Here is a 27284-nt window from a genome sequence, read left to right as displayed (position 1 = left end):
TGCAAACCCACAAACAAACAAACATGCATATATACAACTTATTTTTATAGTTATAGATACAGTTTCTTCTTTAGTTTTTTTTCTTTTTTAGTTTTTTCTTTTTTTTAGTTTCTTCTTTTTATTGATTTGTTTTCTTCAATTTGTCAATGTTCATTCTAACATTGACACTTGGAAAAATCTTTACGTGCCAAGCATGCTAAAGCTCCAACAATTTATATTAAACCTCAAAATTTGGGGTATCTGTTTTAAGGTTTTCGAATTACTTTAATCTATTGTCAAAATATATTGAAATATTTGTGCAATTTCCAGTTTTTTTTAGTTTTTTCTTTTTTTTTAGTTTTTTAGCTTTTTTTAGTTTTTTTTTAGTTTTTTATCTTTTTTATTTTTTTACGTTTTTTCTTTTTAGGTTTTTTCTTTTTTTTATTTTTTTATTTTTTTTAGTTTTTTCTTTTTAGTTTTTTTTAGTTTTTTTACCGTTTTTCTTTTTTCAGTTTTCTTTTTCTTCTTATTTTTCAGACGTAAATACATATCGCCGTATTTATCCAATTCCCAGTTTTTACATTTTAGTTTGTTTTCTTTTATATATATAGAAGATATAATCTGGCGTAACAGACATAGTGTAACAGACATAACACACAGACAACTTATTTTTATATATATAGATTGAAGCTTTCCTTTTCAGCTTCGACTGCCATTAGTATGATTTGCATTGTATTTCCCACATCGTAGTGAAACTCAATGGTTAATTACAAAACATCAATGGGCTTTAAGATGCAAAAAATTCTTCATTATCTTATGAAAGCATAGACCGAGTTAAAATACAAGATATTATATTCAAAATTTTTTATGAATGTGAAAACTCTTGAGCTGAGTGAATAGTGCCAGTACAATAAAGTATGAATAAAGCAATCTATATGTATAAATAATAAGATATGTGTCGTCTTTTTAGAGGCTTAAGAAATATTATAATGAAAATACCTAATCAAATACGTAGATTGGCGAGAAGAGTTAAAAAAAAAGATGAACATCTTGACTCGATTCCTTCTGATTGTGACTCTCAACAGTTAGTTCAACCACCCGTTAGTAAAGAAGAATTTGAAAATTATTTTTCCAACGTAGGAACATCAGAAGAAAATTCTCTTGCTTTAAGATGTGAAATTTACAAAAGAGGATTAGCAAATGACTGCAGAAGACAAGCTTGGGAATTCCTTTTAGGCTACGATTTTTGGAATGCACCCAGCGCTGAGCGTGATGAGCGTCGCAAAAAACTTGGAGAAGAATATTTGGAACTCAAGAAACTATGGCTTTCCTTGGATGATCAGGCAGAGAAGAAACTATCTTCATATGATAAATACAAGACAGTCATTAAGATCGATTTACGACGACTCTTGGACAATGATGACATAGCGGACACCTCTTATAATATTTTAATGACCTATTTAATGTATAACTATAGTTTTGGCTATTATCAAGGCATGTCAGACATACTTATCGTCATATTAAAAATAATCGAGGATGAAACGGCGGCATTTTGGTGTTTTAGTCGAGTTATGACGGTTTGGAGGAATAATTTTGATTTAGAGGAATTTCATCAGATCAAACGATTGAAAGATTTGGCTAGATTGTTGAAGTTCACAGATCCTAAGTTTTATAAATATCTTAAATCAAATAACTGTGATGATTTCAAATTTTATCATCAGCATTTGATGGTGCTGTTTCAACGTGAATTTGTTTTTGAGGAAATTCTGCGACTTTGGGATTGTTTCTTTGCGTGTATTCCAGCACCAGGGGAACAAATACCTCCACGTTCTCTTCCAAGAAATTTTGATGTACTTTTTGCCCTTGCCATCTTTAATAAAGAAAAATCAAATATTATGGATCAAAAATTAGATGAGAATGATATTTTACAGTACTTCAACCGTCTCGCCGGGAATATGGATGTTGATGCACTATTAAAGAAGGCGAGAAACTATTACAGAACTTTTCTTGCTAATCCTGTAATTCCTTGCGAGATTCAAGACATACTTAATCTTTCAGTTTGCGAAGACGAAGATAGTGATGGATTCGTTTTACTATAAATATTCCAGCATTAAGTTCTATATGTAAAAAATGCAATGTAAACTGTGTATGTGTGTACCCGATTGTAAGTCCTCCGTGTGAATATTGCAGTGTCCATTCCTATACGTAAAATCCGAGTGTTCAGTTCGATATGTAGATGTGCTAGGGTCAGGTTCTACACGCAAATATTAGCTGTCTTAGTTCTATTATTCGTTGTCTTAATTGTAATAATGTTGTATTGAGTTATTCATAACGTTGCTGTATTGTATTATTTGTAAAGTTGGTGTAATAATGCTTAGTTTGACTATTTGTTGTCTTATTTGTATTACTCGTCTTATTTTTAATATTGCTGTATTGAATTACTCGTAATTTAGTGATGTTGCCGTGTCGTATTATTTTTAATGTTGCTATAATAGTGCTTTGTCGTACTTTTTGTTTTCTTAGTTGTATTATTTGTTGCCTTTGTTGTTTTGTTTCTGATGTTGTAGCATTGATTAAGCCCCCAACTAGCTCAGCTTTTGAAACTGCAATATCAGCCGTATTGTTCTTTTTTTCGTTTTACTCTTTCATTTTTTGTACATTGTTGAATTAGAGTTGTACCTGTGGATGTTGTCTTAGTTTTATTATCTGTTGTGTTATTTACTGTCTTTGTTGTCTTTTTTGTAATGTTGCTGTATTGATTAAACTCCCACAAGCTCAGCTTTTGGGGCTGCAATATCTACCGAATTTGTTCTCTTTTTCTTTTACTCTTTCGTTTTGTTTTATTTATTGTTTCTATTGTGTGGCTTAAGTGTGTGTAGGTATCTGTGTGTGGCTGGGTGGATCGGTACAGTATGACTAGTTAGGTGTGGCATTTATTGTTGGGTGTATGGGTGCCCGTGGTTGGATCGGTGGTTAGGTGTAGATGGGTGAGTGTTATGTGGGTGGGTTGTGTAAGTTAAGCTAGGTTAGGGTGGAGTTTTACGGGTGGGTAGGCTAGGTTAGAATGGGATTAGATGGGTGGCATTTTAGGTTAGGTAAGGCTAGGTTAGGCTAGATTAAGTTAGGTTAAGATGGGGCTGTGCGGGTGGGTAGGCTAGGGTTGGGTAGGCTGGGTTTAATTAGGTTAGATTAATTAGTAGCAGTTGTTAGGTTAGACTGGGTTAGGATTTGTTAGGCTAGATAGTATAGGACAGGACTAAGTAGGTGGTTTGGTTAGGATGGGTTTTGACAGGTGGGTTGCTTAGGCTAGGCAAGGTAAAATTAAGTTTAGATAGAGTTGGCTGGTCAGCTAGGGTAGGTCAGGTAGAGTAGGTTAGGTTTGGTTAGACTAGGTTAAGCTAGGATAAGTTAGGTAGTAGTAACAATTATTGATGTTAGGTTAGGCTAGAATAGGCTCGGTTAGGTTAGGTAAAATGGGCGGATGATTAAGGTTAGCCTAAGTAGTAATAGTAGTAGTTGCTGTTGCGGTTGTTAGATTAGGATAGGCCAGGTAGGCTGGGTGGTTGTGATTTGATTGACGTCTTTGCTGGATTGGTTAGTTTAAGTCAGGATAAGTAAGGATGCAACAATAATAGAGTAACAATAGTAATTGTTGTTGCTATTAGGTAGTATTAATAGTAGTATTAGTTGTTTTTGTGGGCTAAGTGGGGTAGGTTGGGTGTGGGTGGGTGGTTGTGATTAGGTTGGTGGGTGGTTGTGATTGGAAGGGCGGGGTGTGATATATGTGGCTCAGGGCTTGGGGCTTAAGCTGGTGGGTTAGTTAGGTTTGGCAAGGTAAATTTAAGTTAGGATAGGGTTGGATGGTCAGGTAGGATAGGTTAGGCTGGGTTAAGTTAGAATAAGTTAGACAGTAGTAATAGTAGTAGATGTTGTCGTTAAGTTAGGCTAGGGTGAGTTAGGCTAGGCTCGGTTAAGTTACGTTAGAATAGGTTAGGTAGTAGTAATAGAAGTTAGGCTAGGGTTGGAAGGGACGGATGATTAAGGCTACGCTAGGTTAGGATTGGCTAGTTAGGTAGGAAAAGGTTGTAGTAGTTGTTAGGTTTGGTAAGGTTAGCTAAAGCTAGACTAGGTTAAGATAGTTGTTATTGTTAGGTTTGGCTTGGTTGGGAGGTTGGGTTTGATTTGGTTGGCGGGTTTGTGGGGTTGGGTTGATGATCTGGTTGGGTTTTATGAGGATAATTTTATTTATGGGTGCATTTTTAATATAAGTGTAATTTTAATATGGGTGGGATAAACTGGACAGTAAAAGTTGTTTCTTGGTGGAGTGAAATGAGGGATAAAAATCTATTTTCATTTTTGTGAAATTCATTTGTAATTGATAAGTGTTACGATGTAGGTCTGGCGTAACCATTTTGAATGGGCTGTGTTCTAATAATGGTTTTATCCACGGTTCTTGGGAATCCTGGTATAATTAATACATATAATAAATGCTGGATAAATTCTACCTTGATGAGACACCGAAGCTACGTAAGCTTCTTAGTTTAAGACGTAAATACGGTGGGGTTGATTTGGAAACTGGACAGTAAAGATTGTTTCTTGGTGGGGTGAAATGAGGGATAAAAATCATGTCTTTATTTTTGTGAAACTTATTTGTAATTGATTAGTGTTATGATGCAGGTCTGTCGCAACCATTTTAAATGGGCTGTGATCTAATATTGGTGTTATCCACGGTTCTTGGGAATCTTTATATAATGAATAGTTTAGTGATTATAAAAATATTTTTTTTTCGTTTTGAAGATAGTATGGTTTAGGAGTGCCCTGGGATTACCAAGATGTTTGTGTGGGAAAAATGGTTATGAACATTATGGAAAAAATTGAACTACTTGAGAAAAACCTCGTTGATTTTTATACTAGGTTAGATGTTGTGTTGCGAGAAGGTTTTAATGACGAGAGTAATATGGAGAGGACTGAGTCATCTATGTGTATGTTCGCTAGTGAGTTGATATTTTGTCAAGGTATTCAGCGTAAAAATGATTTGTTTGTGTTTCAATTAAATTGTAGGGGGGTAAACAGCCCGTATTCATATTTGTCTGAGTTAGTTTGAATTGGTAGGGATGCTCAAATTTTAGATGAGATGGGCTTGAAATCTTCAAATGAAGTACTGCTCTATGTTAATGGTTATAATTTCTCAGGAGAAATGGGGATCAGCAGAGGCATGGCAGCTTGGGTGCCTTTGTTAGGTCGGACCTGGTTGTTAAGGTAAGGGAGGATTTGTCTGTTTATCATGTAGTGATTGTTTGAGAGCATGGTACTGGAAATAAAGCTGATGTGTTGTAGTATTTATTTAGTTATTCTATATAGGTCCCCATCTTCTCACCTTTGCCGGTTTTTGGAATTGTTGGAGGAGCAATTGGAGAAGTTACCGGTTTCAATTTATCCATGTGTGCTTATGGGGGACTTTAATGTTGATTTAAATAAGGATGATGTAGATTCTCGCCTATTTCTGTGATAGTATATTGAGTCATAGTTTGTTCCCATCTATTAGTATTTGCACAAGGATGTACTGTAACTAGTAAGAGGCTTATTGATAATATTTTTATGAATATGAAGTGGAGTTTTAGGACCCATATACCACGTATACTTGTAAATGATGTGTCTGATCACTGTGCCGTCATGGTTTCATTCTTGGCTTCTACTTTTGAAACAGTGGTTTTAATATTAAAATAGAAAAATTCTAAATGATAGTTTGGATTATAAAAACTCGTGCCGGACCCAAGTAAACAGCATGAAACAAATAAAAAAAAAAAAAAAAAAACAATATAGCTGAACTTAATTTCTGCTGATGACGATCAAGGTCAAAAGCTTTTTGAAAATCGTGAAAAGCGTGAAATCGCCTTTTGAAAAGCTTTTAGAAATTGAATTTGGCTAAGTAGATATCAGTAGTTTTTAAAATAGAGCTCACAACATGAACAAGATAATGAACAGTTGAAGTGGGTTTGAGGTTCTTTGTGGGTTGGAAGTTGGTAAGATGTTAGATATCCTCGTTAAGCCAGTCTACAGAAAAAGTAAAATTAATATGCAAATTTCGTTTTAATCATTCATGTACGGTGAGCCAAAATTAAAACTGCAATAATTTAAACACATATCCCTAACCCCAAACATGACTTTTCATCCCCTCCTCAATACCTCGCTCTTTACGCTAAAGTATTTTTTTAGCAATTTCGAAAGAGCTATTTATTCTAATTAAACGGCCTTTGTGATTCAGGAGTCATTCTTAAAGAAATGGAACAAAATAAAACTTTAGTGTAGAGAGCAAGGTATTGCCAAGAAGACGAATCCCCCTTATCTTCTATATATATATATATATATATATATATATATATATATATATATATATATATATATATATATATATATATATATATATAAAATAAGTTGTTTGTTTGTGTGTTGACTGACGTCATGTTTGTGTGTCGACTGACGTCATGTTTGTCGACTGACGTCATTATAAGGATTTAGCATTATTCCGTCATGAAGTTGTTTGTCGACTGACGAAATTACAGACCGGGACACCGTGACACAAATGACGACCAGGACACCGGGACACAGAGAATATAAATGACGACCGGGACACTCAAAAAGAAATTACAGACTGGGAAACCGAGACACAAATAACGACTGGGACACAGGGAATATAAATGACGACCGGGACACAGGGACACAACTACAACGGGGACGCCGGGGAGCACAGGGGGGATATATAAATGACGACCAGGACACAGGGAATGTTCGATTAGCAATCACCATCAACAAAGCTCAAGGGCAATCATTAGAATAAAGAGGTATAGATCTGAATACGGATTGTTTTTCCCATGGACAATTATATGTTGTATGTTCAAGAGTCGGTAAACCTGACAATCTATTTGTATGCACAGACAATGGGATAGCGAAGAATGCTGTATATTCGCAAGTTTTACGTAGTTAAAAACATATATATATATATATATATATATATATATATATAATATATATATATATATATATATATATATATATATATATATATATATCTATATTCACAGGTGGGACACAGGGACACAACTACAATGGCGCGTAACTAATATGGCGCGAAAAAAGCAAAAAAAAACCTAAAAGAAAAAACTTTAAAAAAAGCAAAAAAAATAGAGCTGCTGGAATGGATGTGCTGTCTCTGAAAGTAGTGAAGTATGTTTTACCCGTGATCTTGCCGTGTTACATTGATTTAGTGTATGACTGTCTTAAAGACGGTGAATTTATTGGTCAATTTAAACATACCATAGTAGTGCCATTGCATAAACGTGGTAACCGAGAAGATTTCAGCAATTATAGACCTATTTCACTACTCTTTTTTTGTCTCAAATCGAAAAAAAAAATTTATACAAACATATGGCTAAGTTCCTAAACATATGGCAATTTTTTTTTACTTTTCGAGTTTTTCGTAAGCCTCCCCCCAACCGAACAAAAATCGTGGCTACTTGATGAGCCTTATATATAATTAATTTTACGATAAAACTGAGATCAAACCACGGGGATTGCAGGAATTAAACCAATAATCTTAGGCTACTATTAAAAACAAAAACCAAAAAAAAAAAAAACAACTATAGATCGCCAAACCTTTTGCAAAAAGTAAAGATAAAAGGCTAACCTTTTGCAGACATTTCCTTAGCAAGATTACATTTCAAACGTAGGAAAAAGCCTTCGGCATCTTATTAGCTCAGTATAGCAAAGAATGAATCCTAGTGGCAACTGAAATCATCATATAGTTTTAGCTATGATGTCATTTATGGTTGTAACCTACGGTTATGACGTCATTCATCTACTTGTGTGCGAAGATAGTTTTTTTGCCAAAAATTGATTTATTTTAAATATTGGGTTTTTTAATTACAGAAATACGCAGATATAACAATTTCCTTTAAAACATACCCTTAAACAGATTTCTATGATGTTCCAGTTCCCTGAGAGCAGTGAAGAACAAAAAACGGAAAAAGAGGACACATCAGTGACAAAAAATAATTTTCCTTGTTGTTAAAGCAGGGATATTGTAAATATCTTTGGTAGGATTTTGGGCCATCTTAGCAAAATATAAGTGTGTTGCATCATCATATACACGATTTATTTTAATCGGAAGAGCCAAGAGCTCATGGCATGAGCTCTAGCGAAATTTCAAGAATCAATAGATTGCTTTAAAAGGAAAATTAGAGGCTTAATACCGGTCGGGATTAAAAATAAGGGCTCTGAGTCACGAGGTCCTTCTAAATGTCAAAATCCATTAAGATCCGATCACCCACTCGTAAGTTAAAAATACCTCAATTTTTCAAATTTTTCCTCTTCCTTCAGCCCCCCAGATGGTCGAATCAGGTAAAACGATTTTATCAAGCCAATTTGTGCAGCTCCCTGACACGCCTAGAAATTTTCATCGTTCTAGCACGTCCAGAAGCACCAAAGTCGCCAAACCACTGAATCCCACCCCCTAACTCCCCCAAAGAGAGCAGATCCAGTCCGGTTACGTCAATCGCGAATCTACGAGATTTATAAGCGTTTTCCAAGATTTCTAGTTTCCGCCTCCCCCCCCCCAATCTCAACAGATCTGGTCGGTATTTGAAGTAAGAGCTCTGAGACATGAGTTCCTTCTAAATATCAAATTTCATTGAGATCCGGTCACCCCTTCTTAAGTTAAAAACACCTCAATTTTTCCTAATTAACAACCCACAGCTTTCCCAAAGAGAAGGGATTCGTTCCAATTATGTCAGTCACATATCTATAGCTTGTGCTTATTCTTCCCATCAAGTTTCATCCCGATCTCTCTGCTTTAAGCGTTTTCCAAGATTTCCGGTTTCCCCTCCAACTCTCCCCTATGTCACTGGATCTAGTCGGGATTTAAAATGAGAGTTCTAAAGCACAGATCCTTCTAAATATTAAATTAAAAAACAAGTTTTTTTTAACGGAAAGTAAGGAGCACCATTAAACCTTCAAACGAACAGAAATTACTTCGTATATGAAAGGGGCTGCTTCCTCATCAACGCCCCGCTCTTTACGCTAAAGTTTGACTCTTTCTCTTAACTCTACCATTTACAACAGTAAAAAACTTTAGTGTAAAGAGCGGGGCGTTGATGAGGAAGCAGCCCCTTTCATATACGAAGTAATTTCTGTTCGTTTTAAGGTTTAATGTCGCTCCTTACTTTCCGTTAAAAAAATTTGTTTTTTTATATTTAATTTCTGAACGTTTTTGAATCAATGCATGTTTCGATTTTGGCTCTCCGCAGATGAATAATTAAAACGAAATTTGCATATTTTTTTTTTTTTGGCTAAATGGATTTCTCATAGTTTTTATCGAATGATTTTGAGAAAAAAAGGAGCGGTGGAGGAGGCCTAGTTGCCCTCCGATTTTTTGGTTACATAAAAAGGCAACTAGAACTTTTATTTTTTTACGAATGTTTTTATTAGTAAAAGATATACGTAACTTACAAATTAGCTTACGTAACGAACTTCTGTATTCTCATGTTTTTATTACGTATATGAAAGGGTTCACCCCTCGCTCTTTACACTAAAGCTTAAATTTTGTCCCAATTTCTTAAGAATGACCCCTGAATCACAAAAGCCGTAGAATAAATAGTTGAAATTACTAAAAATACTTTAGCGTAAATAGCGAGGTATTACGGGGAGGTGAGCCCATCATATGCGTAATAATTCCTGTTCTTTTTAAGTTTTAATGCTTCTTCTCACTTTCAGTTGAAAAAAAAACTTTTTAATATTTATTTTTTCATTGTTTTTTCTTTAAATAATGCTAGAAAATCCTGCGCTGCCTTCATGGAAGTTTTCTTCCCCTATGATGAATTCCTCCAAGGAAAGTTCCTCCGACATATTCCCCTCTTATCACCCCCCCATAACCTAAAAATCCCCCCGAAAATGTCTGTACACTTCCGAATAACCATCGATATATGTAAGCACTGGTCAAAGTTTGTAACTTGTGGCCCCTCCCACGGGGACTGTGAGGGAGTAAGTCGACCCCAAAGACATAGTTATAAGGTTTTTTTACTACGCTGAATAAAATGGCTATCTCAGAATTTTGATTTGGTGACTTTGGGAAAATTAATTAGCGTGGGAGGTGGCCTAGGTGCCCTCCCATTTTTTGGTCACTTAAAAAGGGCACTAGAACTTTTCATTTCCGTTAGAATGAGACCTCTCGCAAGATTATAGGACCACTGGGTCAACACGATCACCCCTGGAAAAAAAAAAAAATCCGTGATCTGCCTTCTGGCAAAAATACAAAAGTCCACATTTTTGCAGATAGGAGCTTGAAACTTGTACAGTAGGGTTTTCTGATACGCTGAATCTCATGGTGTGATTTTCGTTAAGATTCTGTGACTTTTAGGGGGTTGTTTTCCACTATTTTCTAAAATAAGGCAAATTTTCTCAGGCTAGTAACTTTTTATGGGTAAGACCAAACTTGATTAAACTTATATATTTAAAATTAGCATTAAAATGCGATTCTTTTGATGCAGCTATTGATATCAAAATTCCATTTTTTTGATTTTTGGTTACTATTTGGTTACCAGTCGGTAAGTTACTTTTGGTTACCAGTCGGTAAGTTACAAATACCTCATTTTTCTACTTTTTCTGAATTACCCCCCCCCCCAAATCCTCTAAAGAGAACGGATACGGTCCAGTCATGTCAGTCACTTATCTTGGATTTGTGCTTATTCTTCCCACCAAGTTTCATCCTGATCTCTCCGCTTTAAGCGTTTTCCAAGATTTCCGGTCACCCCCCACTGACACTGGATCCGGTCGGGATTTAAAATGAGAGACCTGAGTTACGAGGTCCTTCTAAATATGAAATTTTATAAAGATCCGATCATTTCTTCGGAAGTTAAAAATACCTTATTTTTGTTAATGTTTAATAATTAACCCTTCCCCCCAACTCCCCCAGAGAGAGCGGATCCGTTCCGGTTACATCAATCACATATCTAGGACTTGTCCTTATTTTTCCCACCAAGTTTCATCCCGATCCCTCCACTCTAAGCGTTTTCCAAAATTTTAGTTCCCCCCCCCCCCAATGTCACCGGATCCGGTCGGGATTTAAAATAAGAACTTTGAGACACGATTTTCTTCCAAACACCAAGTTTCAGTAAGATCTGATTACTCCTTCGTAAGTTAAAAATACCTCATTTTTTCTAATTTTTAGAATTAACCCTCCCCCTTAACTCCCCCAAAGAGACCATCCATTCCGGTTATGTCAATCACGTATCTAGGACTTGTGATTATTTTTACAAACAAAGTTTCATCCCGATCTCTCAGCTCTAAGCGTTTTCCAAGATTTTAAACTCCCTCCTTACTCCCCCAATGTCACCGGATACGGTCGGGATATAAAATAAGAGCTCTGAGACACTATATCCTTCGAAATATCAAATTTCAATAAGATCCGATCGCTCCTTCATAAGTTAAAAACATCTCATTTTTCGGAATTAACCCTCCCCCCAACTCCCCCAAAGAGAGCGGATCCATTCCGTTTATATCAATCACGTATCTAGGACTTGTGCTTATTTTTACCACCAAGTTCCATCCCGATCCCTCCACTCCAAGTGTTTTCCAAAACTTTAGGTTTCCCCACCCCAACTCCCCCAATGTCACATGATCCGGTCGGGATTAAAATAAGAGCTCTGAGACACGATATCCTTCCCAAAATCGAATTTCATTAAGATCCGATCACCTGTTCGTAAGTTAAAAATACCTCCTTTTTTCTATTTTTTTTCGATTTAACCGTCCCCTCACTCCCCCCCCCCAGATGGTCAAATCGGGGAAATGACGATTTCTAATTTAATCTGGTTTGGTTCCTGATACGCCTGCCAAATTTCATCGTCCTAGCTTACCTGGAAGTGCCTAAAGTAGAAAAACCAGGACAGACCGACAGAATTTACGATCGCTATCTGTCACTTGGTTAATACCAAGTGCCATAAAAAAGAAAAGAAAAAAAATAGTTCAGTAAAATATATATAAATATTAAAGGAAAGAATGGTTATAACAATTCTATTGGATCTCAATGTTGAATCTCGTTAAATTTCCAAAATGTAAAAAAAAAGTAAAAAATTAATCAACAACTTTAAAATCAAGCTTTAAAATAAATATTGGGAATGATAATTTTTAATTTAACAAGTTAATATAAAACCATAAAAATAACAATACAGTTACAAGCATTAAAACTTTTACTTTTATAAACGTTTAACAATAAGAAATGCTACTATGTATTAACTAACATTAAAGAGACAGATCATTTTATTACATAAAAAAAAACATGAAACATAGACAGAATTATAAATGATATCACAAAACGAAAACGACATCACTTTTTAAAAATGAAAACAAATTCATTTAGTAAACATAAAATATATATTAAACAAAATAAAAAAATTACATATAAAATAATATTCATAGATTCTCTGGATCGTGCAATTTAATTTTGCACTGTTCTAAGAAAAAAAAAAAATACTTGCATTAACAAACCCTCGCACGGAAAACATTTTCCAAGAGGTACTGAACATCCACAATTCAACCTCCCCAAGATCTTTCTGTACAGATTCCTATTTTGTCCCCTTTTGCTTCTCAACTCAGTCAATGAAAAAAATGTTCCGTATCATTACAAAAAAGTTAAATAAATAAGACATAACGTTGGTTTATCGTTTTTATTCATTTTTATTTTAATGGTGGTTCCAAACAGCTTTTGTATTCATTGGCTAGTTTTCACCCCCAAACCTTTTTTTAGTGTCCATATTAATTAATATGATACGTAATTATTTAGGGTATTTTAAAACTCAACAGTCAAGAGAGCTGCTCGGGTCAAACAATTGTCGTAGAATATTAGAAAAGCTCTTTAGTTTCAATCTGTCAAAACTTGAAATCAAAATATATACTTTTTTTGACATTTCTTTTCTTGGCATTTCATTAATCTGATATTAGTAGCAAAAAAAAAAAAAAAAAAATCAAAGGAAAATTGAGAGCAACACTAAAACGGGATATTTTTGACATCAGAATCAAAACTGGATGCGGACATAATTTATGCTGTTATATGCAATTTTAAAACAAACAATGAAGAAAAAACATGAAAAATTTGATTGCAATAGGTTTGACGAACATTGGGTGTATTTACTCATCAGAAAAACCAACCATATACCAAAAACAGCAATCCCCCTGTCTTCAAATTGAAATTAGCATTTTTTTTTTTATAATGGGAATAATTTTTTTATGAGATAGGAGTGATTGCCCCTATGCCCTATATTGCCCCTTGCCCCTATATTGTGCATAAGACTAAACCAAGAATTTTTAGTAGCACACCATAAATATAATTAAAACAAAACCTTGGATATAATTTTTTCTTCAGAAGGGAGCTCAGAAAATTTTACACGAATCTAACAAGAGAGAAAAAAAGGAAGAAATTATTCAAAATTGCAGCAATCACTAAAATACATAGTCGAAAACACAGACAAAACTATCCTTATACGAGTCCAACTGAAATGGTACCAATCAATTTGGTGTTTATACTCGCCTATCCTCAGCATGCATGGACGTCATCATGCACAGTTTAAAGGCCCAAACCTTTTCTGACCTTGTAAGATGGGGCACATAGACTTCTGTCATATAATATTATACTTCTATTTTGAATACTGCTCTACTTTATACTACTTGTATATTTCTGCATCATTATCTTCATCATATCATCATATAATTTACTTTTTGTCTGTGGTTTGAAGTAGCAAACAGACGATTCTTTTTTCACATTTAACTTGCCAAAAACTTCAAACAGACAAGTATAATTATCAAGCCTCATTTTCAATCCAAGCTCGGGTAATTTTTTTTCTACAGATCCACAACTTAGTTTGAGAATATCCGGCTTTTTTTTGCTCCAAGATGTCGATTTTTGCAACCAGAAGGACGAGACTTTACCAGACTTACAATCAGTTAAAAATAATAATAATAAAATAAATATTACAACACTTGATTATCTAGAAGAGCTAGAATTTCCCAGTCTTACTGTTTGCATAGAGCAACAGCATTGTTTTCAGATCACGGGTTGACTGGATGCAACAATCAAGTTTCCAAGCATACGAGTTATTGGAGCTTTAATTATTATTATTTAAGAATTAACGACGCTTCTTGACTACTATGGTCCCTGCGTCGGCCCTGCAGTGCATTCCTGCAGCGTGATTCGATCTCTGGGTCCCGTATTACCAAGCTAAGGTCAAATCCACTGCGCCACCACAGGACTCTTTGGAGCTTTAATGATAATACTTCTTTAACCCTTGAATTATAGTCAATCAATACGGTTTGGAACGAATTGGCAACTTGACTTGTCATAATATATAACAACAATGCTTCTGCCCCCCCCCCTCTTTACTCAAACATAACATTCAATTCAAAAAATTATTTCTACTGGATTTTTCGCAGCAGTATCCAACTTAACCACATCATCTATACAAATTATCTCATCCCAAATTATCTGTATACAAAAGGCTATGATCTCTAAAACTTTTTATAGTTATTCGTCACCAAGAGTTGGTTCTCAATGGCGAACTATGTCATTTGGAAAAGGTCAGAATAAATCAGCAAGTTTTGAATAATGCTTGGAAATATGGGGGAGAGGGTTCTTAAATTCAGATAAACTTTAAGGCTTTATGAATAACCAATAACTGGGCTTGATAAACCAAACAAAAAAGTTTTCGTAAATTTTTTTCCACATTAGCATACTCTTGACAAAAGATTCTGAACCAATAGATGAATTTTTAAGCTGATTTGAGACACATATCTTTGATTCTTTTTGGTCTTGGGGGCAGAAAATTAAAATCTAGAGGATCATTCAAAGAATACTAAATTTTTGACAATTTTCTAGGGAGTCAAAGGAACTGAGTCTCCACTTTAAATTTCTAATTACACACTTCAGGGTCTGCTTAGCAAAGGAACTTAATGTAGTAAGTTAACAAATTAAAAACATACATATTGAGTCAATTTTTGGGAAGGAGGGGAGTCGCTCTTTTGCTACTTTTTTTGTGTGTAAATTTCCCCTTAAACTACAAACTTGTCACCATAAGTTCAGATAATATAAATAAAGTAAAACTTTATTTTTAAAGTTTTAAATAAAGTTTTGTCATTGGGAATATGAAAATATGGCTCAGCCAATACCAATCAAACAAAATTAGGGCTCTAGTTTGAATCCTGATTCTGGACAGCACCGGCGCGTATTTTAGAGCAAACAAGTCTTTCAGGTTTCTCAAAATTTTGCTCACCTCGGCCAAGGGCTGTGAGTTAGTGCCAATTTGAGCAATTTTGCAGGCCACCTCCCTCTCAAATAAATAATCTTGTCTACATAGGCTAGCTAACAAAATTAAGAATTCTGAAAATACATTTTTTTAGCCAATTTTAAAACCAGGTCACATTCAAATACTGTTTCGAAGTTAAATATTTTATTCTTTTTTAAGAAACAAAACTTTTCCCAAGTACAGAAATATCGGGCCTTTTTCAAAAATATAATTTTGGGTCTTTTCAAATATACTTTACGGACAAAACAATGTTTTTAAGCTTTTGTTTTCTTTTTTCTACGGCTAGGACTTCTGGTCCAAATAGAAATAGTGACTGAAAAATACTACAGACAAAGTGGCGCAGCTCTGTCCCCCTTTGGCTGAACTTTATCTAGCTGAGTTTTGAAAAAGTCAAAACTCGATGAAGTCGGTGAGTATCATTTAAATAAGAAATAAAAATAAAAACATAATAAGCCAAAAAAATATGTTTTTGTCAACTATTCCATGGTTCTCCTTTATTTAGCATTGTGATTCTTTTCACCTTCTTTTTGCATCTTTGGTTGAACTAAATGAAACAAATGTGAACTAATAATATCTTGTTTTCTTGTGAAAATTTTGGGTTGTATCAAAATCCTGATTATTATGCATTCAGTTTAAGACAATATAGACTTTTGTTTCTTTTGGGATAGTCCCTTTAAGAAAAAAATTCTACAAAAAAGGCATTCGTTTTCCCCTACTTGTTAAGGTCAACATATGTTATTGGACGAAAAGACGAGCTTCACTTGCCAAATGACTAGGAAACTATATACATATGCAAAGTGCTAATTCAAATATGAGAATTAGCCAACATGGATCTTAAAATCTTCCTAAACTCCTGCATTCACTCTTTGATGACTATAACATTTACTCAAATAAGAAAAGTTTTCTTTACAGGTATCGCAATTAAAGGGTTTCTCACCTGTATGCAGTCTTTGATTTGTATTTAAACAAGATTATTTTAAAAACTCAGATCACGTATAAAGAAGATTTAATTAGCTACTTACCCGTATGTACTCTTTGGTCCGTATTGGAGTTAAAGGACATAGAGAAGTATATTTAAATAAATCACATTGAAACGGCTTTTCACCTTTATAAAATCTTTACTGCCTCTTCAAAATATGCTTTAGAAAAAAGGTTTCCACATAGATCACATTTAAAAGGTTTCTCAACCATATACACTATGTAATCTGTGTTCAAGGTGCCCATTAGAGAAATAGTCATGTCACATAATTAAATTTAAAAGTTTACTCACTTGCATGCATTTTTTGATGCTTTTTCAAATTGTAGGATAGAGAAAAACATTTTTTACATACATCACATTTAAACGGCTTCTCACCGGTATGCACTTTCTGATGCGAGTTCAACGTTCCTGCTTGAGAAAAGGTCTTGCTACATACATCACATTTGAACGGTTTCTCACCTGTATGTACTCTGTGGTGCGCGTTTAAAATATTAGCTAGAGAAAAGGTCTTGTCACATACATCACATTTGAACGGCTTCTCACCTGTATGCACTCTTTGGTGCGTGCTTAAAACATGAGCTTGAGAAAAGGTCTTGTCACATACATCACACTTAAACGGCTTCTCCCCAGTATGCACTTTTCGATGTGAGTTCAAAATTGCTGCTTGAGAAAAGGTTTTGTCACATACTTCACATTTGAACGGTTTCTCACCTGTATGCACTCTTTTGTGCGTGTTTAAAACATGAGCTTGGGAAAAGGTCTTGTCACATATCTCACATTTAAATGGCTTCTCACCGGTATGCACTCTTTTATGTGTGTTCAAAGCTACTGCTTGGGAAAAGGTCTTGCCACATGCATCACACTTAAACGGTTTCTCACCTGTATGCACTCTTTGGTGCGTGTTTAAAACATGAGCATGAGAAAAGGTCTTGTCACAAACGTAACATTTAAATGGCTTCTCACCGGTATGTACTCTTTGATGCCGTTTTAAATACTGTGCTCTAGAAAAGGTCATGCCGCATACATCACATTTAAATGGCTTCTCACCTGTATGTACTATTTGATGCCGTTTCAAATACTGCGCTCTAGAAAAGGTCTTGTCACATACGCCACATTTACATGTCTTTTCCCCTTTATATGTTGTATGATGTCGTTCCAATTTTCTTTCCTTTTCACTTTGAATGCAACTTTTCAAGCGTGTTTTCTGGTTTTCTAAGCCTTTTGCTGAAGATTCCGATGTGCAAGAATTTGAGGTGCCACTAGTAGATGGATTCTTTGAAACAACTAGTGAAGAATTTTTCTGTATGTGCAGTCCAGATACGTGTGGTGAAAAGTGACCTTAAAATTTAAAAAGTCTAAGGAATTAAAAAATAAATTCTATCTTTCGATATGTTTTAACTACTAACTTAATTTTTGATCGCTCTGCTTAATCTCCTGCAGGTACTTACATTAGTTTTAAAATTAATTATTCTGACGTAAGTAAAGAGCGAAAATGAAAACTTGAACAATGAAAAAAAAATCCTAGTGTTTATTCCAAGTACAAATAGAGGAGAGACGGATAACAAATATTATATTTATTTTTTAAATGAAAGAGAAAGAGCAAAAATAATACAAATCATTCACTGAAGTCCAAATTTTTTTTAGTTAACTGAATAGCTGAATACTGTGTCACTCTGGTATACCAGATGCTTACACGTTTTTGGAGTATTGGTTGTAACACGAGTATTCAAGTTCACTATTTATATAGCCATTTAACTATTTTCCAGAGACTTTAGTTGCCACAAGTGGTGAGGAAGGGAAACCTTTCACTAAGACATAAAGCCTATGGAGGATTACCACCAACAAGGGTGAAATACCGGAGAAAGGTGATACCAAGAGTGGGCTCACTCGATTGGAAATTGGTTGTCCTAGTGCCCTTTTTAACATTCAAGTGTAGATAACTAGTACCCCTCCCTAACCTTTTCCCCAAAATAAACTTGATCAATTTTGAGATAAACATTTTGTTCAAAATAGTTTAGGGGGACAACCTTATTTATCTTCAAAAGTAGCCAATTAAAAACAATTAAAAAACGTTAAACCAATTAAAAAGTTCACCAATTAAAAAACCATTAAAACGGGTTTAAGAAGAATTTAGGTGTCATTGATTAAGAGCAAGGGGAGCGACTTCACAAAGACATTGACTATGAGGGATAGCTACCAAGAAAGATAAGATTGCTTATCTTCAGACGGCAATTTACTGCTCGAGTTTGAAAAGAGAATAATACAAGCAAACTGTATTAAAACATATCATTATCACTCTAAAAAAGATTGGATGCTCATATGATGCCGGATTACTGTATCAGTTTCAAAGTGTTCCAACAAAATGAACTTAAGAGCATCCCGCGAAAAAAACTTTTAAAGTTGCGAATAGTTGTTTTAGCATGAATTTTTCAGGTTTATTGGTAAAACCTGATAAACTGCTGAGATTTAAATTTAGTTGTTTGATTAATTATATCCTCAGAACTCGAGGTCCCAGCCAAAATTCGTTTGATATTTGAATTTAACTAGTTAGTTATACCTATAAATGAAATCAGTGCCAAAAGCCACGTTAATTAGACCCGCATTGCCAAGTAATCTTCATTTGTGGCAAAAAAGTCAGTAAAACCATTGGCCAGATTTGTAAAAGTGCAAACTTATTCCCCATCCTTCCTGTGAGGATAGTTAGCTTACCTACTATTCTTAACTGCTAAATGTCATGACTGACCTCTTTTATTGATAGTGGAGTTTTATGTACTACATATGAAATGAAAGAATTATGTTTATTTAGTGTTCACTTACAATACGAATAAGAATACAAAGAATGGAAATGTTCAATTAAATACTTCAATTTTTTGTGCAATATCGAAATTTGTTTTGGCAAAATTCCAATAAAAGTTTATAGCATCAAAACAAAAAGAGGTGTAAATACGGATATTAGACATCAAATAAGCTATCAACGCTTCTGTGACACTTAAAATTCCCATAAATTTGTTTTGAAACCAACTGTTATAAATGTGCTCATTTAAACATTTATTTCTCTTATCATTCCGCATTATCCATTATCGTCTTAATTGTTGTATTTTTAAATGAATCAATGCAGTGCATTTGGCGTTGAACTTTTTGAATTTGCAGTGCATTTGGTGTTTGGTGTTGAATTTGGTGTTGGTGTTGAACCGGTTAATATTGGCCATTGAAAAGGTTTAGTCTATCACAACATGCCAAAGCGGCCTGTGATTATTTTTGCGCCAATATTATTGCACTTAATTTTTTTTCAAATTTTAAATAATTCTACTTTTATAACTTATATAAAACAGATATTAATAACATTTTAGGGAATCAAAATTAGGATATGTTATAACCAATAGGCGTTTGGTTGACATGGTATTCACGTTATGGTAAGACATCGAACCTTATTGATTATGTTATAGTACCGAAGACTGACAGGATCAATGAAAGATACTAGGACATACAGAAGTGCAGTTATTGATAGTAAAAGTAAAGATCACCATCTAGTGGTGTCCAGGGTTAATTTAAAGCTGAAATTTTGGAAGGGTATCTACCCCCCAAAAGTTAAGATGTTGGTAGACTCCAGAATAAGAATCTGAGAGAAACTTTCCAGGAGCAACTGAATACTAAACTTGAGGGTTTAAAGTGTGATAATTTGGAAGATGGTTAGAATAATTTTAGAAATACAATTTGTGGAGTTGCCAATGGTATCTTAGGGAAGAAAGTTAAGACTGCAGCTAGGAATATTAGTGAAAAAGCATTTTGTTGAATAGAGAAAAGAGGTTTGTACAAGAATTATCTGAGTTCTGATAGTGTGGTAAATGAGTTTCTTAGATATGGTGGCTCTGAGATTAAAAATAAGTAAATGAAGATTGTGAAGATGATTTGCAAAAAACGGGAAGTACCTAACAATTTTAGGAAAACCTTAATTAAACCACCGTTTAAGAAATGTGATAAGAGAGTATCGTAATTATCGAAGCATTGGTCCGGTCCCTGTAGGTAGCAAATTACTTAGTAATATGATACTGTTTAAACTGAAAGTAGCTGCGGGCAAAGTTTTAAGAGAAGAACAGTGCGGTTTTAGAAAAGACAGAGGATGTGTCAATCAAATTTTTATTCTTAGGTTAATAATCGAGAAGTGCCTTAGTTCTCAAACACCTCTGGTCTTCAGTTTTATAAATTACTAGCTGTTGGGGTGGCGCTTCGCGCCACCCCAACACCTAGTTGGTGGGGGCGCTTCGCGCAACCCCCAAGCCCCCCCGCGCGCGTAAGTCGTTACGCGCCATATTAGTTACGCGCCATTGTAGTTGTGTCCCTCCTATGTCCCACCTGTGAATATATATATATATATATATATATATATATATATATATATATATATATATATATATATATATATATATATATATATATATATATATATATATATATATATATATATGTTTTTAACTACGTAAAACTTGCGAATATACAACATTCTTTGCTGTCCCGTTGTCTGTGCATATAAATAGATTGTCAGGTTTACCGACTCTTGAACATGCAACATATAATGGTCCATGGGAAAACAATCCGTATTCAGATCTATACCTCATGATTCTAATGATTGCCCTTGAGCTTTGTTGATGGTGATTGCTAATCGACCATTCCCTGAGTCGCCATCGTCATTTATATATCCCCCTGTGCACCCCGGCGTCCCCTTTGTAGTTTTGTCCCTGTGTCCCGGTCGTCATTTATATTCCCTGTGTCCCGGTCGTCATTTGTGTCCCGGTGTTCCAGTCTGTGATTTCTCTTTGAGTGTCCCGGGCGTCATTTATATTCCTTGTGTCCCGGTGTCCCGGTCGTCATTTATATCCCCTTGTGCCCCCCGGCGTCCCCATTGTAGTTGTGTCCCTGTGTCCCGGTCGTCATTTATATTCCCTGTGTCCCGGTCGTCATTTGTATCCCGGTGTCCCGGTCTGTATATACATTCGTTTTTTAGTTTTGTTTTTCTCCTTGATTTTTTTCCTTTTTTCTTTTTTTTCTTTTTTAGTTTATTTAGATTTTTAGATTTTTTAGTTTTTTTATTAGTTTTTAGTTTTTTTGTAGTTTTTACCATTTTTTTAGTTTTTTTAGTTTTTTTTTACTTATGTCCTGGTCGTCATTTATACTCCCTGTGTCCCGGTCGTCATTTGTGTCTCGGTGCTTTGTTGATTGCTAATTTATATTATATTTTTTATATTTATTAATATTTTTTTAGTTTTCTTTTTCTCTTATTTTTCAGTTTTTTCCTTTTTTTTAGTTTTTTCTTTTTTAGTTTTTTTTTGTTTTTTACCTTTTTTTAGTTTTTTTAGTTTTTTAGCTTTTTTAGTTTTTTTATTAGTTTTTAGTTTTTTTTTAGTTTTTGCCTTTTTTTAGTTTTTTCAGTTTTTTTTTAGTTTTTAGTTTTTTACCTTTTTTTAGTTTTTTTTTAGTTTTTTAGCTTTTTTAGTTTTTTTTCTTTTTAGTTTTTTTTGTAGTTTTTACCTTTTTTAGTTTTTTTTCTTCTTTTGTATTAGTGTGAAATAATTCAGACGTCATATGCGGACAAACACGACGTCACTCGACAGACAGACAGACAGACATAACCCACAAACAACTTATTTTTATATATATTTATTCATATTTTTTTAGTTTTCTTTTTCTCTTTTATTTTTCAGTTTTTTCCTTTTTTTTAGTTTTTTTCTTTTTTAGTTTTTAGTTTTTTTTAGTTTTTTACCTTTTTTTAGTTTTTTTTTAGTTTTTTTAGTTTTTTAGCTTTTTTAGTTTTTTTATTAGTTTTTATTTTTTTTGTAGTTTTTGCCTTTTTTTATTTTTTTCAGTTTTTTTTTAGTTATTAGATTTTTACCTTTTTTTAGTTTTTTTTAGTTTTTTAGTTTTTTTTTCTTTTTAGTTTTTTTGTAGTTTTTACCTTTTTTAGTTTTTTTCTTCTTTTGTATTAGTGTGAAATAATTCAGACGTCATATGCGAACAAACATGACGTCACCTGATCCATCCACAGACAGACAGACAACTTATTTTTATATATATAGATGAGCAAGCGTTGGATTCTGTTGATAGAAGAGCTTTAGCAAAGGTCTTATCCACTTATCTTTATATGGTATACCAGACAAATACATTTAAGTGATTAGTGCTATGTACGAGAAAAAAACTCCAGCGATTAAGGTAGGAAATGAAGTTAGCAGCTGGTTTTGTATTAAGTCAGGAGTTAAGCAGGGTTGTGTTCTATTCTTCTTTATATGAATCAGTTTGACGGACTTCGTCTTAAGGAGCATAGGAAAGGTACTGAGAGATCACGAAATCAAATGGGGAGGGGAAACTCTCATGCGCATAGATTATGCTGATGATTTAAGCATCTTATATGAAAGTGTGAGCAAAATGGACGGCCGCTACACCTACCTTGATAGTATAAAACAGTTCGTGGTAACGAACTGTAATAGGGAGCGACCCGGCTCAATAGTAACCAAAACTCTAAAAGCGAAATTGTGATACCACTAAATACATCAAAAGAATCAAATTTTCATGCTGATTTTAAATACGTAAGTTTCATCACGTCTTACCCATCAAAAGTTACGAGCCTGAGTATAGTTGCCTTATTTTCGAAAAAAGGAGGAAACACCCCTTAAAAGCCATAGAATCTTAATGAAAATCCCACCCTCTGGATGTTTTTATTTTTTGCTAGAAGAAAGATCATGGATGCTTGTTAATTTGTTTTTTTTTTCTCAGAGGTGATCGTATCGACCCAGTGGTCCTAGAATGTCACGGGAGGGCTAATTCTAACGGAAATAAAAAGTTCAAGTGCTCTTTTTAAGTGACGAAAAATGGAGGGTAACTAGGTCCCCTCCAACGGTTATTTTTCTCAAAGTCACTGGATCAAAATTTGGAGTCATTTTGTTCAGCATAGTCGAAAAATCTACTAACTATGTCTTTGAGGGTGACTTCATCCCCATTGTCCCTGGGGGAAGGGCTACAGGTTATAAACTTTGCCCACTGTTTACATATAGTATTGGTTATTGAGAAGTATACTGACGTTCTCAGGTTTTTTTTCCTGGTGGTGTGAGGGGGGTCGGACGGAGGGGGTTAAGTAAAAGGATCTCTCTGTGGAGGAATGTATCACGGGGAAAAAGAATTTCCATGAAGGGCACTGGATTTTCCAGCATTATTTTAAAAAAAACAATGAGAAATAAAATAAAAAAGGTTTTTTAACTGAAAGTAAGGAGCAACATTAAAACTTAAAACAAACAGAAATTATTAGGTAAATTCAGGAGTCATTCTTAAAGAATTAGAACAAAATTCGAACTTCAGTGTAAAGAGTGAGGCATTGACGAGGGGGCGATTCCCCTCATATAAGTAATAGAAGTTCGTTACGCAAGTTAATTTGTAGGATATGTGTATTTATTACTAACAAAAACGTTCGTAAATAAAATTAAGTTTTAGTGACCTTTTTAAGTCACCAAAAACTTTGGAAGGCAACTAGGCTCCCTCCCTACCCCCTTTTTACGTGAAAATCGTCTGATCAAAACTTTAAGAATGCCATTTAGCCAAAACAGTAAAATTAATGTTCAAATTTCGTTTTTATTATTCATGTACGGTGAGCCAAATTCAAAACCTGCATTAATTCAAAAACTTAATGCAAGAATAGAAATTATTCTGTGTATGAAAGGAGCTATCCCCTCCTCGACGCCTAGCTCTTTACGCTAAAGTTTGACTCTTTCTCACAACTCTACTTTTTAAAACAATAAAAAACTTTAGCGTAAAGAGTGGGGCGTTAAGGAAGAGACAACCATATACAGAATAATTTCTGTTCGTTTTAACTTTTAATGTCGCTCCTTACATTCAGCTAAAAAAATAATTATTAGTAAAGACGGTGGGAGCAGTGAAGATGTTAAAAGTAGAATAGCCAAAGATCAGTGTGTTATTTTCACAGTTAAAGAAAAGTTTGGAAGAATAGGACGATAAGTCTGCAAACCAAAATTAGAATACCGAAAGGTACAGTGATGACAGAGGTCAAACATGGATCCAAAGCATTGGCGCTCCAGAATGCGGACGAAGATTTATTAGATATTTTCTAGAGAAAATGCCTATAGATTGTTCTGGGTACCCGGCTGACTGACCGTATGTCAAACAGTATGCTGTACAAAAATGTGGCTCAATCCTGCTTTCTCGGACTATAATGAAAGAAAGGTTGAGATGGCTAGGGTACGTTCTGCAGATGAAGGATGACAGATTGAAGAAAATTATTCTTTTCGGCCAACCGTCTAAGGCTAAACGGAAAGCAGGTCGTCCTTGCCTGGGGTGGTGGGATGTCATAAAGAAAGATTAAAAGGAAATGGGAACTCCTGGGGGGGTGTAAAGAGGGAGGCTTTGAATAAATGTAGGAAGAGCGTGCGTAGCTGTGTTGGCGTCAGGTGCCTTGGTGCTGCGTTGAGTTTTTAGTAGTCGTAGTAGTAGCATATGTACATTAAACTGGTAATGCACATTTATTTAACTTTTTTCGGTGAAGCGCTAGTTAGGTTCTGGCCTCGTTTCGAGTTCGAATCATTTATTTATTGTAATTTTGTTCCTTTTGGGTTTCATTTATTTATCGATACTAATTAGTGATAGTTTTACACTTGGTAGAATATTTAGTTCAATTTTTATTTATTTTTGGTTTAATGTAATTCTTTACTTCTCTTTGAAAAACATATTTTTTGGAATTTTTTTTTATTAATTTCTGTTCTTTTTATATGGACATACTTTTTTCATGAAGAAAGAAAATAAAGTTTTCATTTTTTTAACTTTAATAAGTCATATAACTTAGACATTTTTAAGGAATACATATCAGCATATGCACATTAAACTGCTAATTCTGGCATTGGGAAGGCATAGTTGGGTTTTGAGCCCTACTCAAGTTAATTTCTGCTCGTTTTCAGTTTCACTCGGTTATTTATTGTAATTTCAGTTCGTTTTTGGATTTCATTATAATTTTAATAAATTAGAAATGATTAAGATTTTAAGGAATAAATATCAGCATTTGCCCCCCTCCCCTCTTCATATATCTAGTAAAAACATTTTAAACAAATAAAAACAAAGTGAAAACATTTTAAATGTATTTTGCTTTCAGTAAAGTGTAAATTATGATATGGCCTTAACACAACCCATCGGAAGTGAATACGATCATCCATTCCATAAAAACCTTATATGCTTCGAGGGCATAACTTGAAGCCCTTACTCCAGGGCTCTCGAGGGTTGTGTCAGCCCAGGATGCAATGCTATATTTTTCTTTAGACTATTTGAAAAAAAAATGCCATCGCAAAATTTCAATCAGTTGCGTTTGTTGAAAAAAAGAGTAATTGAAGGGGGGGGGAGAGGTGGCTAGTTTAGCTCCATCACTTTTGACTCTTAAAAGAAAACTAAAACTTCCGATTTCAGCCAAATTGGTGACCTCTAAAGTTTATACAGCCACCCCTTCCATAAGAACCTTAAACGCCCACGGGCATAACTTATAAACCTCGGCCCCAGGCTTTGGTGGTTTATATCAACCCAAAAGCCTTGTTATATGATCTTTGGACTATTTTGAAAGAAAATGACTGCCTCAAAATTTTTATTGGATGCAATTTGGGAATCGCGACCTGTGGGAGGTAGCTGCTCTCTGATCAATTTGACTCTTAAAAAGGGCACTATAAATTCTGATTACCAATCCAATGAGACACCTCCTAAGTGTATACAACCACCCTTTCAACAAAAACCTTATATGCCCTAAGGGTATAGCTCATAACCCTTACCCTGAGAGCTGTGGGGGCAGGGGCGTCTTCCTCAAAGGATAATTTTCAGGTCCTTCAATTACAATGAGCATAATTGCTGTCTCTAAATTTTAATTGGATGTATTTGGGAAAATCATGAGGGTGACGGGGGGGGGGGGCTGGCTGCTCTCAGATCACTTTTAACTTCTGAAATGTCAACTATAACTTCCAATTTCAAATCAAATTAGCCCCGTCGGAAGTCTTTAAGACCATCCATTCCATAAAAACCTTATATGCCCTCAAGGGCATGACTTGCAACCCTATCCCCAGGGTACTGGGGGTTTGTGTTAACCCTAAAGGCATTATTATATGTTATTTGGACTATTTTGAGGAAAATTGCTCTCACACTTTCAATCAGATTCGATTGATGAGAAGAAGGGTAGTCAGGGGGGCAAGCTGTCCTTAATCACTTTTTAATCTTAAAAGGGAACTAGAACTTCCAATTCTCACCAAATGAGCTTCCTCTAAAGTTTCTACAGCCATCCCTTCTATAAAAACGCTAAATGTCCCCGGTGCATAGTTTAAAACCCTTGTCCCCAGGCTCTGGGGGTTTGTTTTATCCCTAAAAGCCTTATATGGTACTTTGATAGCTATATTATACTTAGATTATTTTAAATAAAATGGATATCCCAAAATTTCTACTCGATGCATTTCGGGAAAATACGATGTGTGTGTGTGTGTGTGTGTGTGCAGGAGGGATGAGGGGGTATCTGCCCTCCGATTACTTTGACTCTTAAAAAGGGCACTAAAGCTTAATGTTACTAATCCAATGGGCCCCTCCAAAGTTTCTATAAAAACCTTATGTGCCCCCAGGACATAACTTACAAACCTTGCCCTGAGGGCTGTGTTACCTTCCTTAAAGACATCATTTCATACTTTTAAACAACGTTGAAAAAAATGACTATATAAAAACTTTGACTGGATATGTTGTGGACAATGATGGGTGTAGGAGGGGTTGGATGCCCTCAAATCACTTTTAACTATTAAAAAGGACACTAATCATCTGAATTTCCAATTGAATGAGCCCTTTTCGAAGTTTCTACGACAACTTATTCGATGCGAAGTGCTCTGGTCTGAAACAAATAAATAATGCATTGTGCCAACATTGTTCTTCCCTTAGCCAGCGCAATTCCATAATGGGACAACATTTCATGAACAGTT

General features: G+C 34.7%; 2 protein-coding genes across 3 annotated transcripts in view; one reads left to right on the top strand and one right to left on the bottom strand.

Moving 5' to 3' along the window:
• Nucleotides 1-27284, top strand: part of LOC136031730 (vesicular glutamate transporter 1-like) — a gene marked incomplete at its 5' end in the record, with an annotated part of 404579 nt that overhangs the window by 277856 nt on the left and 99439 nt on the right.
• LOC136031720 (zinc finger protein 664-like) overlaps nucleotides 13861-27284 on the bottom strand; it is a 41569-nt gene continuing 28145 nt past the window's right edge. For both annotated transcript variants that reach the window (XM_065711425.1, XM_065711426.1), the window contains exon 5: nucleotides 13861-17640. In XM_065711425.1, the coding sequence (XP_065567497.1) occupies nucleotides 16586-17640 (1055 nt within the window). In that variant the 3' untranslated portion in view covers nucleotides 13861-16585. The remainder of the gene's footprint in view (nucleotides 17641-27284) is intronic.

The sequence above is a fragment of the Artemia franciscana genome, chromosome 10 (assembly GCF_032884065.1).
Source record: "Artemia franciscana chromosome 10, ASM3288406v1, whole genome shotgun sequence".
NCBI lineage: Eukaryota > Metazoa > Arthropoda > Branchiopoda > Anostraca > Artemiidae > Artemia > Artemia franciscana.
Note: the sequence above shows the minus strand (reverse complement) of the source record. Positions and strands in the feature narration are given on the sequence as shown.